This window comes from Sinocyclocheilus rhinocerous, unplaced genomic scaffold (genome assembly GCF_001515625.1).
Source record: "Sinocyclocheilus rhinocerous isolate Xijiao unplaced genomic scaffold, SAMN03320098_v1.1 scaffold1413, whole genome shotgun sequence".
Classification (NCBI taxonomy): Eukaryota; Metazoa; Chordata; class Actinopteri; order Cypriniformes; family Cyprinidae; genus Sinocyclocheilus; species Sinocyclocheilus rhinocerous.
The window spans coordinates 232,461-249,730 of NW_015639297.1; the positions used below are offsets into that span (position 1 = coordinate 232,461).

The 17,270-nt window shown below is 36.7% G+C and overlaps 3 protein-coding genes across 6 annotated transcripts in view; 2 read left to right on the forward strand and 1 right to left on the reverse strand.

Annotated features, from left to right (window-relative positions):
- Positions 1-6,038, forward strand: part of LOC107751149 (lysosomal alpha-mannosidase-like) — a 9,528-nt gene extending 3,490 nt beyond the window's left edge. Inside the window, exons 10-21 of the mRNA XM_016566779.1 lie at positions 105-212; positions 304-420; positions 510-692; positions 1,885-1,982; positions 2,176-2,418; positions 2,532-2,633; positions 2,892-2,979; positions 3,216-3,296; positions 4,445-4,666; positions 4,963-5,112; positions 5,714-5,810; positions 5,889-6,038. Of these exons, the coding sequence (XP_016422265.1) occupies positions 105-212; positions 304-420; positions 510-692; positions 1,885-1,982; positions 2,176-2,418; positions 2,532-2,633; positions 2,892-2,979; positions 3,216-3,296; positions 4,445-4,666; positions 4,963-5,112; positions 5,714-5,810; positions 5,889-5,998 (1,599 nt within the window). The 3' untranslated portion in view covers positions 5,999-6,038. The remainder of the gene's footprint in view (positions 1-104; positions 213-303; positions 421-509; positions 693-1,884; positions 1,983-2,175; positions 2,419-2,531; positions 2,634-2,891; positions 2,980-3,215; positions 3,297-4,444; positions 4,667-4,962; positions 5,113-5,713; positions 5,811-5,888) is intronic.
- A 161-nt stretch (positions 6,039-6,199) lies between these two features.
- LOC107751112 (tRNA (guanine(26)-N(2))-dimethyltransferase-like) lies at positions 6,200-12,590 on the reverse strand. Of its 2 annotated transcripts, none has more exons than XM_016566716.1 (14): positions 12,517-12,590; positions 11,776-11,963; positions 11,346-11,461; positions 11,140-11,252; positions 10,884-11,032; positions 10,523-10,606; positions 10,330-10,399; positions 9,567-9,701; positions 9,352-9,437; positions 8,827-8,935; positions 7,532-7,608; positions 7,216-7,335; positions 7,010-7,124; positions 6,200-6,702 (listed from the first exon to the last, which is right to left on the reverse strand). In XM_016566716.1, exons 1-14 carry the CDS (start codon positions 12,574-12,576, stop codon positions 6,628-6,630), a joined length of 1,497 nt encoding a protein of 498 aa, XP_016422202.1. In that variant the 5' UTR covers positions 12,577-12,590; the 3' UTR covers positions 6,200-6,627. The 2 variants fall into 2 exon arrangements, with proteins under 2 accessions (XP_016422202.1, XP_016422200.1); XM_016566714.1 differs by having other exon boundaries at positions 7,532-7,632.
- Positions 12,591-14,077: 1,487 nt separating this feature from the next.
- LOC107751113 (nucleus accumbens-associated protein 1-like) overlaps positions 14,078-17,270 on the forward strand; it is a 17,187-nt gene continuing 13,994 nt past the window's right edge. For 2 of the 3 annotated variants that reach the window (XM_016566717.1, XM_016566719.1), the window contains exon 1: positions 14,078-14,492. In XM_016566717.1, the coding sequence (XP_016422203.1) occupies positions 14,422-14,492 (71 nt within the window). In that variant the 5' untranslated portion in view covers positions 14,078-14,421. The remainder of the gene's footprint in view (positions 14,493-17,270) is intronic. The other variant, XM_016566718.1, reaches the window with a different exon arrangement.

The following is a 17,270-nucleotide window of genomic DNA, read 5'->3' on the forward strand; positions in this document are numbered from 1 at the left end:
ATTAAATTTTCATTTTAATGTGCTTTATTGGCATGGCTATCAAAAACATTCATAAATGAATTAAAAAAGGCATTGTTTTTGCCACTGTCCCTTTCTTGTTCTAGGTGCTGGTTCGTAATTCTCTGGCTGTTCTCAGTGGTTCTGAATCTCCACGTGTGTTCTGTGAGAATCTCAACATCAGTGTGTGTCCTCTCACAGAAAGCAGCCAAAAGGTACTATACGCAGATTTCAGTAAATGCATTCATACAATAAAAGTACATTCACTTTTAAATTATGATCTGTCTTTTTTTTATTCTCTCTCAGTTCTCTATGAATGTGTACAATCCTCTGGGCAGGACTGTAAGCTGGCCTGTTCGTTTGCCCGTCAATGGTTCATTGTACAGTGTTACTGATACAAACGGGAAAGCAGTGGACAGTCAGGTTGGAAACTATGTGTGTATGTCATTTAAGCTTATTTGTAACATTTATGATATGAAATCATCATCTCTACTTCCCCTGCTGTCTGTCAGGTGGTTCCACTGTCTAAGTCCACACAGCAAGTGAGGCGGAACAGGGGTTATGCTAAAGGTGAGCTGGTTTTCCAGGTTGAAGCTCCTCCTCTTGGCTACACTACGTACATCATCTCCATTCTTAAGGATGAGCCTCCAGCATCCAGCCCCAAACCCACAGCCACTCGCTCCATTCAGAACAAGGTACATGCAGCAGCATCTGGTTAAAATCACTAATCTAAACTCACTAATCTAAGCAACTCAAGACAAATATGTAAAATCCATAGGAAAGAAAAAAAAAATCCATAGAAAACAGATTTTGTTTGCTCTTTTGAAATAACTTGGGCTGCATTTATTTGATCAAAAATGCTGTAAAACAGTAATATTGTGTAAGATTATTTCAATGTTAAATATTTAAATATATTTTTAAAAATGTAATTTATTCCTGTGTGATGGCAAATCTGAATTTTCATCTTTGATGAATAGAAAGTTCAAAAGAACAGCATTTATGTGAAATGGAAATCTTTGATAGTAACGTAAAAGTCTTTTGATCAATTATTTGCATCCTTAATTCCTTAATAAAAGTATTAATTAAAAAAAATCTTACTGACCCTAAACCTTTGAATGATAGTATATTGACCACCCAGTTCTGTATTTAGCAACTTTGTACTCCCAAATGACCTTGTGTGAACTTGACTGGGGTTTTTTATATGCAAAGTGGTTAACTAAATGAAAACAAGATGGCATTTACAAGTTTTCACAGAACTTAAAGGTACAGTACATGATTTTTGCATGACAGTAGCGAACATTTGGGTGAAAGAGAGGATGGAAATGGTCATGACTATGGAAACCATGACTCAAGAAACAACTCAAAATCTTTCATAAGTAGGACACTGCATTTAAGACATTGTGTATGACACTAAATGTACAATAGTCATGCATGAAATGCACTGAAAAAAATTGTCTTACTAAATTCTGACACTTTTAAACAGTAGTTTAAGTAGTTTTTATTTTTGGAATTAAAAATAATAACATGAGAAGAATAGACATAACCAATTATGTTTATGTGAATACTCGCCAAAATGGGAATTTTGGCATAACCTGACATAGCGTATTGTGCTTAATAACTCTTTTTAATATCAAGCACGTTCTGTGCTTTTTTTTCCTTATTCACACAAATGTGTCAATAACTTCAAGTAGTACTGGACTTTTTGTGATTTATTTTGCCGTTAAATGCAGGATCACAAAAATTTACATTGCGTTGTGTTTTGCTATCACTGAATCGTAAAAATTGAAGGGACTGGCTAGTGTAAAATTTCACTAAAATTGCATATTTGGACTATTTCATGTTTCAGTTAGCATAAATAATAAATCTGTTCTTATGTATGTGTTTAAGTTCTTGAAGGTGACCTTTGACGACACCACAGGTCTGTTGAGCAGCCTGACAAACCTGGAAACGAATCAAACCATTCGACTCACTCAGAACTTCTACTGGTTAGTTTAGGCTGATTCAGAATCAGTCTGTGCCTTCCAGTTTCTGGTATCTTTTATGGTATCTACCATAGTATTATCTTAAATACAATGATATTCAGTATTTACTTCTCATGTTTGATGGTATCAAAAAAGTGAATCATAGCCAAAAAAAATTAAAGTAATGTGTGTTTCTTGTGCTTTTTGACAATTGCAGGTATAATGCAAGTGCTGGGAATAACAAGGAGAGCCGGCAGCCGTCGGGGGCTTACATTTTCAGACCAAATTCTTCAGACCCCTTTGTCATTAACAAAACTGCTGAAATACAGATAGTTACAGTGTCCAGCACAGTTCAAGAGGTGACGCAGTGGTTCAGCCCCTGGGTGTCACAGGTTGTCCGTTTGTATGAGGGCCATAGGGAACTGGAGCTGGAGTGGACCGTGGGACCTGTGCCTATTGCGTGAGTAAACATACTTAATCACAGATTTCTCTGGATTGTAGATTTGTTGCGAAAATGAAAGTAAGGCTTAATAGCTCTTCCTCTCTGACTATCTGCTCTCTTTCTCTTTTCAGAGATGGTTTAGGGAAAGAAGTGATCACTCGTTTGGACACAGACATTGAGTCCTCTGACTATTTCTACACTGATTCCAATGGCAGAGAGGTTCTAGAACGACGGTGAGGAGATTAAAAGAAATAGAAGGATTGATTACAAACATTTTAATGTCCATTTTAATATATATAAAAAGAGATATATATTTTTTTTAAATTGTAATTTTTTTTACTGTTTTTACTATATTTTGATCAAATACTGTAAATGCAGCCTTGGAAAGCATCAGAGACAAAAATATTAAAAAACCTTACCGATCCCAAACTTTTAAATAGTTATGTATCTCAGCTGTTGGAAAAGTAATCTAAGGAGCAGTGTAATTGTAGGAAAGATTATCGGCCCACGTGGGATTTGAAGCAGACAGAGCCAATTGCTGGAAACTACTATCCAATCAATTCTCGCGCTTACATCAAGGCAAGTGTCGTTCAGCCAATTACGTCAGCTTTCTTGTCATTTTTTTGGATCCTGGGTCTGTTTTTATTATTTTGTTAGTATATTTTAGACTCCATTTATTTTATTTACATTGGCATATTACATTTTTTTTGTCTTTTTATACTGTCTTCATCCTCGTTTTCTGTTGTCACTCAGATTTTCATAAACAGTCTTGGGCCTAACCTGTCAGGGAATCTAATATGTGTGTGTGCATTTAGGATGACAAGCATCAGCTGACAGTAGTGACTGATCGCTCTCAAGGGGCCAGCAGCATCTATAACGGCTCACTGGAAATCATGGTAAAAATAAAATCACCTTTCCTTCTCTGTCAATCTCTCCCTCAGTTTAGTTCAATTTAAAAGTGCTTTATTGGCATAACAGACAGTATGGCGTATTTTCAAAAAATAAAACTTAGAGGAGAACAAAAACTAAATGAAAAAAGCTAATGAATTATAAATGAAAAATAAATGTAAATAAAAATGAGTGTGAGTGCCGTAGCTAATCACAGTGTGCCGATGCACAGCCATATCACGCGGCTACAAGCATTCCAGAAGATCTGGCCGAGGTGAGGCTGCTCTCGGCGGGTTCATGAGCGCTGAACGGCCACTGATGCCCTGGAGCTCACATCTCCGAAACGCCGAAGCAAATTTTCAAATAGACGTTTTCTTTATTAACAGACTGCATATTTTGAAGTGTAAACAAGAACATTCTTGTCTAAAAAAACTCTTAAAACTATATTCTGACACAAAAGCAGTATTTATAAAATTAAAATAGTGGATTTGGGCGTCCGCCATGACGCTCGCTGTGAGAAATACTGCAAGCGGAGTGATACAAACGGAAACGGTTGGAGTTCTGTTATCACTAGAATATCACACTCCTCTCAGCCAATCAGATTCGAGGACCAGAAAGAACTGTTGTATAAATATATATACATATCTGTATGTATGTATAATTAAATTTAAGTGCCTCCAGAAGCTTCCTTTAGGATACTATATTAAAATAATGCATTATATTAGTGCTAGACAACAATTAATTGTAATTAATTGCATTTAAAATATAAGTTTTTGTGTACATAATAAATATACACAGTACACACACATATATATTATGTATATATAAATACAAACACATGCATGTATATATTTAAGAGAAATGTTATGTTTATACTGTATATTAAATATATAATATAAATTATACGAATATAAATATATACATGTAAATATTTTCAAAATATATAGGTATGTGTGTGTCTTTATATATACATAATAAATATACACAGTACGCACACATATATTATATAAACAAAAACTTTTATTTTGGATGTGATTAATTGTTGCCCAGCACTAATTTTTATATATGGTTTATAATAATATAGGTTATTATTATTATATTATTAATTGTGACATGGTCTCTATATGCTAACAGCTAACAGCAAACTCTCTCTCAGCTGCACAGGAGACTGCTGTATGATGATTTTAGGGGAGTGGGAGAGCCTCTCTCTGAGCCGGGAGAGTTTTTTGATGGTTTAGTTGCCCGAGGGCGTCTGCTGCTGACCCTCACTCCACCAAACATGGCCGCAGATGTCCACAGACCCCTCGCACAGGGTATGGTGCTCCAACCCCTGCTCTCCTTCCAGGACGGCACACCTCCCGCCAATACAAAACTGGAGGTTTGTAGAGGATCAATGGATGGATGAACTGAAAAGTTTCCTCATCATTAGCTTAAACCAGGGGTGTCCAACCCTGTTCCTGGAGATCTACCTTCCTGCAGAGTTCAGCTCCAACCCTGATCAAACACAACTGAACCAACTAATTAGGATCTGAAGTAACACTTGATAATTACAGACAGGTGTGTTTGATCAGGGTTGGAACTGAAGTCTGCAGGAAGGTAGATCTCCAGGAACAGGGTTGGGCACCCCTGGCTTCATGACTGAATAACTGACTGATCATTCCCTCCTTCCCATAGTTCTCTGGGCTTCAGGATGCTCTGCCCCCTGCTGTTCACCTGTTGACACTGTCTCAGTGGGATAAAGACTCGGTTCTGATTAGGCTGGAACATCAGTACCAGGCCAAAGAGAGCAAAACACACTCGCAGCCTGTTACAGTCAATTTACAGGTAACACACATTTCCATTCCTACTTACACAATAAGTAATTATTTAGTAATTATATCCTGCTGCAGTCAAACACTGATTGTGTTTCACAGGGACTAAGAGCTGTATATAAATTCTCAGAACAAACATCCAAAAAAATTCTCTTTAATAAATATGATGCTTTAAATTGTTTTAAAAGATCTTTCTTATGCATTCAACACTGTACTAAGCTAGTTGGCTAATCTGTTAACCTGCTAACTGAAAGCAAAATGTAACTGAAAGATTTTAGCTTCAGCAATGAAATGTAAGTCATTAGCTAACATGATTTTCATGATTAAGAATGTCTGGGTATTTATAAACAGGCACCAGAGCATCCATAAAATCGTCGTAGCTCAGGAATCTCTTTGGGGTCCAAAGGGGATAGGATTTGGCATGACTATAATTAATCATTTTAATAAAAATGTATGACCTTAATGTTTATTATCTTTTTCTAAAAAGCAATAAGACACTTGAAGTAGTGCAACACCTATTGTGTATTGTGTAGTCAGCTCAAGTGCCTTATTGCTTATAGTACATAAAAAAAAAATAATGAATAATGATAAACTTTATCTTTATGTGTGTACAGAAGCTTTTTTCTACGCTGGAGGTGCTCGGAGCGTCTGAAATGAGTCTAGGGGCAAATCAGTGGAAAGAGGACATGAACCGCCTGCAGTGGAACACAGGTAGCCAATTCTTAATTTCTCCAACTTTTGAACAAATTAGCTTCCAGAAATTAAGTGTTTGACGTGTTTTTCTTTCAGCAAAGGCATCAAAGCCCCTTCCACTCAGTGCCAAAGACCCCTCACAATGGGAAGTCACACTAAACCCAATGGAGATCCACACCTTCTTGTTGCGGGTACGACAGCTATAGAACCGACAACCTACAGATCACTGTACGAGCCAATCAGAGTGTAGCATTGGAGTATCCAAACCTGGAACTAAATCATGAAGAGCTGAACTTCGCTGCTGGTTCTAGTTTTTTAAATTTTGTAAAATTTGAGTATAAATATCCTTCACACTTCACTGTGCCATATGTTCATAAAGATGTATATGATCTAGTCTTTATTTCTTCTGCATTAATCTCACAAGCTCTACTTTGGTTAGCTACTGGCCAAATGGGCATCTTGTGTTTCTTCTAATATTAATTTGTGCAATAATTTGAATTTGTATTTTTCTATTGTGCCTTTCATATGAAAATGACACATTTTTAAAGAATGAACTCTGGAATAAATTTAATGACCAGTAATAAATTGTTTTTAAATGATACATGATGTGTCCCGCTCATGCTGAATAGAAATACACAGCCATTCACTTAGTATTTATTTGCCAGGCAAAACGAAAACATTCAAAATATAAAATGACTGCAAAGAATAAAATGTGTCCCACCAATGCATCGCCAGAAAAATTAAATTTGCATCGCACAACTCCAATTAACATAAACTATAGTTGCGAATCTGTACACATTTGGACACATGCATTATTCAGTAGTGAGAAAACCACTTAGGCCATCTTTTCCTCAGTTTCTTGCTCGAGTTCATGCGAATAACAGCATTTATCTCCATATGTACATGTTCCCTAGAAAAGAAAGAAAATACAATAGCTTTGTTAGGTAAACTAGCTGTTGTGATTTAATATGTATGCATTGTTGCTTAAATAATTTATCAATTAAGGGCACTTATGACTACTAAACCTAATTAATTAATCTTATACATTAAACATTTATCACATGTACGGGAATAAAAGTTGGATGATAATTCTTGTACTTTGTACTCTGAATTTAAATTCTCAAATACTGACTAGTTTGGTAATAACAACTAATAAGGCAACGCTCACTGTTCAAATGATTCTGAAATCACTATATATTGTAGTCAAGCGGACGTACCTTCCGAAACTTCTTACAGGGGAAGCTCTTGAGTTGAGAAGAGTCTGTGATCGGTTTCTTTCTTTTACCCTGAAACTGTTTCCTTTTGTCCTCCAGCTCAGAGGAGATTCCTCCACTAAATACAAGAAACGATGATTTACCCTTTTAAAATCAGTTGAAAGATTTTGCTTATGATTTAACAAAAGAACATTAGCAGTATGACCCACCCAGCTTTGGCACGGGCTTTGGGTCCCCAGTTGGCCTGTGGGTTCTCCTGGAAACGTGTGAGGTGCTGTTTTCGTGATTGAGGGTTTGCGTCTTCTCTGATTTCAAAGCAGGCTTGAAGACTAAATGAGAGAATATGAAGATTAATGGTAATAAAGTTGTATTTTTATTAAACTGCAATTAAACTAAACTAAAAGGTACAGCAACATACACAACAGGGATTTTGGTAACACTAGTATAGGGACCAATTCTCACTATTAAAGGTGCACTAAGCTATATTTTTATATATTGAGTATTTGACATTTGTTTGATCATTACGTTGGCTCTTTGGAGAGAATGCGGTGAGCAGGACTGGTTTCTGATAACCGCTCTCTTTTCACGGGGTTGGACTTTTCCTGAGGAATACAAAAACAGAGAAACTACATTAGAAAATAAGGTGTCATCATGAGGATATTTTGGGGAGGTTCTTAAAGGGGTGGTTGACTTTTTTTTTCTAGGCTTGATTGTGTTTATGGGGTGCAGTCTAACATGTGTTAATGCTTCGTTTAAAAAAAAAAAAACATTATTTTTCACATAATTTACCTTTATTCTACACCGCTCTGTCCCTTCTCTTTGAACGCTCCGATGATTTCCAGTTTTTATGAAGCCCCTCCCTCAGAAATAGGTGATGGGCTCAGATTGGTTAGCTGGCCCAGTGTGTTGTGATTGGCTAAACCGCCTCTAGTGCGTGTCTGAACGTCACGCCCCTTACCTCAGTGGCATGCACTCACGTTGTATTGTAAACAATGGCGTTGTCAATATTGCTTATCAATTTGAGCCCGATTGTGACCCAGAGAATATTAGTGAAGAGGATCTCACAGAACCTGTGAAAGCACGGCTCTTAATGGTATGTTTTTTGTTTGTTGTTGTCTATATACGGTTTTATCCTGATTAAAGCTTTAATACAGCACGGTAACTGCATGGTGTCACATATTCTGCATGTGACAGCATGTTTAACGCTTCTCATAGCTATGTGAAAAATATCTGTCAGTCTATAAACATAAAGTGTATAATTGGAACACAGTTCTTTGATGGAGCTGTGACGAGTTGATGATCTGAATGAGAGAGAGAGAGAGAGAGAGAGAGAGAGACAGAGAGAGAGAGATGCAGAGCAGGGGATGCGAGGAACAGTATTAAGAGCCACTGCTTTAGAACATTGATTTTGAAACTTGTGAATCCTTTAGAATCGTTAGAAGACAGAATAGCAATTCATATATGAATCGATTTTTTCGTGCACCCCTAGTTTTGACGGCATGGCAACAACTCTTCCTCTTCTCTAAAGCAGCACAGCATGGCCTCGCCCCCTTTGTTACATGTTCCCAGGGGTGGAGTTTATGTAAATTTCTGGGTTTGTGATGTCACAAACCCGGGAAGTAGCTTGTTGTAGTCCCCACGAGCCGTTTTTGTAGGCATTAAACTGCCATAATTTTAAAAGACGATATCTCCGTTTGCATGGAACTTTCAGCGTCATAACTTTGCAGATATTGTTTATGCTCAAACAGCAACATTTAACTAATGATAAAAAGTGAAATCGCAATCAACCACCCCTTTAAGAGTTTATGGTGGTCAATTACCCAGCCACGAATGATGTCCCACAACACCTCAGCAGGAGCATCGGTCTTCACTGCATTTTTGCAGGCATGAGAGAGAGACACTCTGTACCCAGCGTGCAGGAGAGCTGACCTAAACCACAGAAAGAAAATGAGGACACCCTCCATTGAAAGTCTATTGACCCAAAACTCTTGATGCTTTAAAACCCATATGAAGTGAGCGGTTTAATCCAGGTATTCTGAAGAGATACAATCACTTCATATAATGAAAAGATTTAATTGATGCCTTTATTCACATATAAATATTGATCAGCAAACATAAAAGCTCAACCATACTTTGACATTTTCTCTAAAAAATATCTTTTTTTTTGGAATTCCAAAAATGAATGAGAGTCTTAAGACTCCCATAAAATGTAAATGACAGAATTTTCATTTGGGGGTGAACTAACCCTTTAATAAAAAAAAAAACTAAAAAAAAAAACTTACTGACTCTAATCTCTGCAACAGTAGTGTACATAACACAGGTTGAATAGGTTATATAGAGTTTACCTGAACTGCAGCATGGACGGAGTGTTGCAGTGAACTGTGCTGCTCAAATGATCCAAAACATAATACAGAGGAATATCCTGCAGCTCCTAAAACACAAAACTCAAACTATTAGCACTAATTCTCTATTCGGAAAACCAAAACTTATTTCCCTGGATACATTTAAAATGTCACAATCATGCTGATGATTCTTACTGTGAAGTTTATTAACGACTGACCTCGGTCACCATGCTAAGCACCCCCTCGATCCGCTTGGACGTTCTGAAGCGGGTGGGGTTCCCTGAAACGGCACTCAGAACCTTCTGAACAAATGTAATGTCATGAATAGGCTCCGCCCAGATGGGACCGCCCAACTGCGAATACAGAGAGAGGAACAAAGTCATCAAAACAAGGTGAGGAACTAAATGTTCATCGTTGAATTATATACTGAAGCATGTCAGTTGCTTTTATACAGTAATGCAACGATATTGCAATTCTGGTCAATACGATAAGAACAGTTTGATAAATGGCTGAATCAAATCAAAATTCTATACTATTTTGTCTGAATAAATAAAAGAGGAAACATTAAAACTAAAATTGATAATTTTAAATATTACAGTATAGGCATATAACTTGAAGTAGTATTTCCCAAACTAGGGTTTTCAAACCACAGAAATTAATATTAGTTAATTATGATTTTATAAAGATACATTTAACAGTGTTATTAAATTATTTCTTCTTGTTGTAAAAATGTGTAATGCAAAAAAAACAGGGTAAATGAGAGGATTAACACACAATTAAATGTCCAATATTGGCTGATTTATGTTCAATATCAGCTGATACTGATTTATTTAAAAAAGTCTATTTAAAAAAATTGCAGAAAACCGACATGGTATATACAGTAAGTAGGGATGCATGATATATCAGTACCAACTAATCACACATCAAAAGGATATTTTATTTTTTGTAATACACACAAGAGGAGAAGTTTATAGTTCAGACCTGGTGCCTCTGCCCACAGTGTTCACAGCTGGGCCCTACAGGTGGTCCAGTGGCTGCCGAATACTTCATACTGTAACAAACATATTACATATATAATATAAATATACACTTACTGAAAACGCATAATGATACTGACAGTACAGAAACACTGAGAAAAAGTGTACAGATCAATCATGGAGGTAGAAATACTTACTGTTTGCCTTGGCTCATCTTCTTCCCCATCCTCTGCAGATGAAACGCACCACAGCCGACACAGTTATACAGCAGCGCCTGCTTACTATGAAACACCCAGATACCTGGATTTACTAATCACAGAATACATTTCCATACAAAAATTTGGGGTCTGTTAAATTTTCAACGTATTTGAAAGAAGTCTCTTATGCTTAAAAGCTTCATTTATAAAAAAAAAATATATATATATATATATATATATGAACAGCATCTACTTTAAATAGAATTTTTTTTGTAACTCTATAAATATTGCACTTTTTCATGTATGATTACTAGCAGCTATTTTATCTCTATATAGACAGACAGAGTAAACTGTGTTTTACCTTGCAGAGTTTTTGACCACGACTTGGCCTGTTTTGACTCTGACGAATACACGGATGTAGAAATCCACACTCACACTCAAGAGAGGTTCAATGTAGCGCTGATAAACAGCTGCTCTCTGATCTAAACTGTGCAGAATTATACGCAAAGCCTAGAATAAAAAGAAAAAAAAGAGTGTGATTAAGACACAGATATGATGTTATGATATGAGTTTCCTTCTTTCCATCCATTTCCAATCAGCAGTCAGCCCGATCTTACCATCTCATGGCAGTATTTGGACTTGATGGACACAGAGCCATATTTGCTGTAGCAGGTCTCCCCGCTATTTCCAGCCATTACAGCCATATCCGTACACGTAATGCAAAGCAACCCTGACAATGAGAGAGCGAGATTACTGTATGTGTACTGCATATTGTGTTAAATAAATTCAGAATGTGCATGTAAGAGAACAGCGACAGACTCACCACCCTCACTGACAGCCTGCACAGCTGCATCCAGAAATGGAGAAGGGCTGCCATAGGGGTCAAGATCAATAACATCATATCGTTCCTTCCTCCCTCTTGCCTCATACATTACCATACTGTAAAGAAGTTGTTATACCAGGATTTAGGATGTAACTGAATCAGTGTTACTGTTAACTAAAACTATAACAAATCATTTTCAGTAATTGGGAAAAAAAATAATAATAATAATAATAATAAGGTGAAATACTACAATTATAATAATTATTATTATAATTAATAAAAAAATAAAGCTTAAAATTACAGAAATAAAAAATGAAAAAGAAAAAAGAAAAAGTAAAAAATAAAAGCATATTGAAATATATATAAATAAAATATGTTTGTGAGTGTATAAGCAAAACACTGGAAAAAATAAACAGCAGGGTGCTCAGACCTGGCATCTCTTTGGCTGGCTTGCAGTATGTGGGACACGTTGTTGTGTTGTGCATTGCGGGCGATCAGGGCAGCAGCTTTAGCAGAGTAATCATTAGCAGTGATGCTCTTCAGGCCAGGAATCTCCAGAGCAAAACGTACAGAACGCAGGCCTGATGCTGCCAGACCCTCCAGCACACGCAGACCTGGCTAAAGCAGAAAAGAGAGATAAATTACTTTACATTTATTTATTTGGCAGACAGTTTTAGCCATGATAATTCACAAATACGGGAAAAAACTTGACTTATGTCAGTCATAGGAGAATACTGAAAAAAAAAAAACAAGACAAGGTGAAAACACCAGTATTGTAAAATAATCTTACATATAAAATTAATTTCAAATTCTAAAATTAAAATTAATTATTTTTGACTAAATTAATTACATTTTAATTTTACATATATACACACACTCACACACATGAAGGGTTATTTAGTCTTACATATACATCCTAAGAACTAATTCACACACACAAAAAATAAAAATAATAATAATAAAAAAAATGTTAAGAAATTAAACTGAAAATATAAGTTGAAATAAAAATAGTTAACATAAAAACAAACTAATTAATTAATTAAAAACAATCCAATAAAACAACAAAAACACATTACAAAATAACTCAAATTAAAATGTAAGCGAAAATAAAGCTACTTCAAAACAGTATATAAATAATGATTAAAACACAGTAATTGGCCCACACACAGACCTCACATCTTTCCCCTACAGATGCAGTGATGAACTCTTTCTTGTCACCCTCTTCTTCCATTTGCTGCTAATATTGTATGAATGAATTGTATAAATAAACACTACTTTCTCTAATTCTCTAATTTTAGTAACTGAATTATCATTATTATTATCAACAGTGTATACTGAAAAGTGTACACTGAAAAGTGGTTAATATAAATAAAATTAAAGTTTTTTTGTTTGGAAGAGTTTGTAGTAAACCACAATATTATAACTTTTCTTTGATCTCTGATGCAATCTTAAACTTTGCAGTTGTCAAGAGCAGGGTTCTTCAATGGTTTTCAGGGTAAGGACCCCTTAGTGACAGATATGGAGCAAGGACCCCTGAATATGTGTCAAGCAGAGCTACATATTAAGCATACAGCCTTAGATATTAATAGAAACTAAACATGATTGAATAAATCATAATTTAAACATTATGATTAAGAATAAATTATGTTATAAGGTATGCATTTTATGTAAAGACAGTAGATCAGAACTATGCACATTATTATTGTTGCACATGTATCACTGCCTGTATATTTCATTTTATTGTTAAAATTGAGATTTATGCATCATAAAAAACATGTTGAGATAAAAATCACAATTCATTAGTTGTTTGCAGTTGTTGTATATTATTTTAATTGATTTGCAGAGTCATATATTTTACATTTACTAGTCAGATGTGCATTTACATTTACCTGAACTTCAGCTAGCCTATAAGTTTATTAAAAATTCACATTTGTGACCCTGGACCACAAAACCAGTCATAAGGGTCAATTTTTTAAAATTGAGATTTATACATCATCTGAAAGCTGAATAAATAAGCTTTCCATTGATGGTTTGTTAGGATCTGACAATATTTGGCCGAGATACAACTATTTGAAAATCTGGAATCTGAGGGTGCAAAAAATCAAAATATTGAGAAAATCGCCTCCAAGTTGTCCAAATTATGTCCTTAGCAATGCATATTACTAATCAAAAACTAAGTTTTTATATATTTACGGTAGGAAATTTACAAAATATCTTCATGGAACATGATCTTTGCTTAATAACTTAATTATTTTTGGCATAAACAAAATCGATCGATTTTTACCCTTACAATGTATTTTTGGCTATTGTTACAAATATTCCCGTGCTACTTATGACTGGTTTTGTGGTCCAGGTTCACATTTTACTTTTACTGTCAGATGGACAAATAAATATTTACGCAAACTTTGGCTTCAAGCTTACTAAACATTACTGAACATTTCATTTTTACTGACTTGGAGCAGCGGCTCCGTGACAAGAATAGCAATGTACAGTTCAGGAATATTTAACTGTTTTAAATATTAAATTTGAAGTCTTATCTTTAAATTTCTACAATCATAGTATATTTTATATGTAATATTGAACAAAAATTCAATAAATACATTATCTGCGTAAAGTATGCCTTCTCTGTGCAGCATTACTGTCGTGGCATAGCCTATATGCTCTTTCTGTAGGCTACTAATGGCACATTCGATCTAATAATCTAATCTAGTCACGCTCTATCTCATTGCCTACGCGCCATATAATTTGACCCCATTAGAGCGACGTGGTGGACATATTTTGGAGATGTTTAGTGCACACTTCTCCAGTGCGACATGAGGAGTCGAGTTTGCATGCTGTGCGCGTAGCACCCAGACCCCTCTAGGGCTTCACCGGAGTCTAGACGCTCCACGCAGCTCACTTTCCCCGCACTGCCGCACGCACACACCAGACCCAACTGAGAGCGCGAGTTGCACGCATCGGTGTTCAGACAGCTTTCTGTGTGTGATCGGTGACTCTGTGCTCTAACCGGGGTGACAGGATGATGCACCCCTCGATAATTCTGCGCTCGGGCGTCTTGCCTGTGCATTCGCGATGAATGGCTGCCCGTAGAGAGAAAGAGTCTGACTCCTCCATTGAAACACGTTCCAGCAGATCGCAAGTGAGAGGGTGAGTATTTTAACGCATGCACGAGAGGTTCATGCCACTTTAAGTGGGGTCAAGGGGCAACCACGTGGGTTGAACAAGGGGGTCGAATTTAGTTATTGTTGTGGCAGGGGGTAATTGAGAAAGATTTGAGGGGATTTTTTTGGATAGGGGTATTGTTTTGTGAAGGTGTGCGATTGCTTTAGATGGGGGATGGGCTTGCGAAACTTTAACCACTTCAATGACTTGCTGCCGAGAGCTTGATTTATATTGCATCAATGCGTCCGTCTATATTTTCCAACTTTTTAGCCGTGCATACACATCGCTTGCAATGTTGGCACGTGTTTCTGGACTATTTGGGGATTTGTACTGGAGGAGGGCATTAATGTGCATTGCTTTCAGACGTCAAGTGGTTAATATGGTGTCTTGTCTAGCGGATCAGTCTGACTCGCCCCCCGGTTGCTGCAGTTGTCCCAAGATGACCTGTTGATGTCGGGAAAAGATGGAGCCGAGCCCCCCTTCCTCCTCCTCCAAAATGGAGTAGAATTTAACCACAGAATATTTTATGTGAAACCCAATGATTGCGCCGCGTGCATACAAATTATGACTTCTACTTAATTTGCATGCGATTTGCAAGTATGCAGTGAGAGAGTGATAATAATAACCCATGTATATGGATGTTGCTGGGCGAATAAAAACGTTTTAGGTATAGATATCATGGTATGTGAAGGGCTGTAACTCAGCCCGACATTGCATAGCATTGCACTGGCACCGAGGGGGCGAGGGAAACGGATGTGGGCTCCTCAATAATTCATCTATCAGACTATTTTGGTGACAGGATTTTTGAAGGCTGAGCAGCTTTTAGCTCTTTGGTCGCCGCATCAAGTGCGGAAACCAGGCAAGTGGGGAATTATTTCTTATTTTGTTTTTTGCTCCCTGGGGCCCGTGCCAGCCCGGAGCTCGTGTCCAGCTGGGCAGCGGTGCGGGGCACACACACTCACCGGGTACCGCAGCCCTGCCGCGGCCGCCACATCACAGAAACACCGGCGCCCGACTCTCAACAGTGAGATCACAAACTACTGTTAATTTATTACCTTATTGTTTTTAATTAAACTGCTGTTGTTATGCCATTGGGAAATATTGCTGTGCGAGTGATACAAAGAAAAAAGTCTGGGTGAATTAAACGGCATTTTCGCTGCATAGATCATGAAGCTGTAATTAGGCTACATTAACGACAATCGAAAGTACAAGATTACTCTTAGACCAAGTTTTTAGTAATTTTACTATGTTTCTTAAAATGTGATTGCTATTAGCTAAGGAACTAGCTTTAACCCTTTAAATTAGGATGGTACAATCCAAAAATTAACTTTTTGCTAAATGGCATTTAGTTACTACCGTTTCTGCTGGTGCTTATTATAAATTAATATTTATATTAAATTTTCTTAAAACAGCATAAGAATATTTCCAACAGGTTAATTTTGCCTTGAATATATATATATATATTATATATATATTGTAAAATATTATTGTAGGCCTAAGGGTTAAAAGGAGTATGAACGGAAGCAGATGTTTTGTTACTGAACAAAACCTTACTGCTCAGCCAGACAAATCTTTGATCTGCTTCCTATAAGCATTGCTTTAACCTGCTGATCAACCTTTGTACAAAGACACAAAGCAAGAAGTTGGAGTGAAATTACTCAGTACACCTTTAGTGGGGATTTCTGATCAAACTGTAAGGTACTTTTCAGTAGTTCAGTAGTTTTAAGAATTGTTAACAGATTTTGTAAGATACATTTATACTAATGTTAAAGTGTTGAGCTGATCTATATTGCATTTTACATGTAAAGATTTAGCAGACACTTTTGTCCAAAACAACTTACACATGAGGAACACCAATAAGCAATTTGTCATAAGGCAAAATAACACGAGAAGTGTTAGCAATACAAAGTTTCGAACATCATTCAGAAAAGCACAGGCTAGAAGCTAGAAAAAGGATGGATAGAGGAATAGTGAAAGCATAGAAAGTGAAGCAGGATGCAGGTTAAGTGCTCTTTAGCAGACTGATTGACACAAGTAAACAATGTATTTGTATAAAAGTAACTGCACTTTTGAGGTTTGAGTGTTGCTGGTCACACAGAGTAGCCTACATACAAATATGATTTCATGTAAAGTGCAAATACAGTTATTCTCTGCATGTTGGATAGCATAATACAGGATGACATAGTCCTAATTGCCTGATATATAGATAGCCATTGCATTAGACATGTGATCTATTTTCCTGTTGAAGAATATTAATTGAACCACTTCCTGCATACCATCTATTCATCTTTTGCTTCTAAAAGGATTTTGTTTGTTAGAAAGTAGGGATGCACCGAATGTTCGGCAACCGAATTTATTCGGCCGAAAATATAATACGCGAAAAGACAGAATAAATTGTACCGAACAATGATATGACGCGATCAAATAGCAACCAGCGCAGAGTGAGAGGCGCGCGCTCTTTATTATGCAGCACACACGTCAGCAGTGTGGAAGCATTTAAACTGTCGGAGAAAGACGCAAAAATCATTACAAGCACCGACAGCGAGAGACTGTTTAGGACTGCATCGCATGTCTTCATTGAGAAGAGGACGGGGTGATTGTTGCTGGTTACTGTATGATGATTGATATCGCGAAATGGCCATAAACAATTAGTAAATAAACTGCAGAACGTTATATTTTCTAATACACGCGCGCATTGCATGTATTCTGACAGCGCTGCACGAACTCGCAGCAGATCTCAAAGTCCAAAGCGCGAGGAAAATC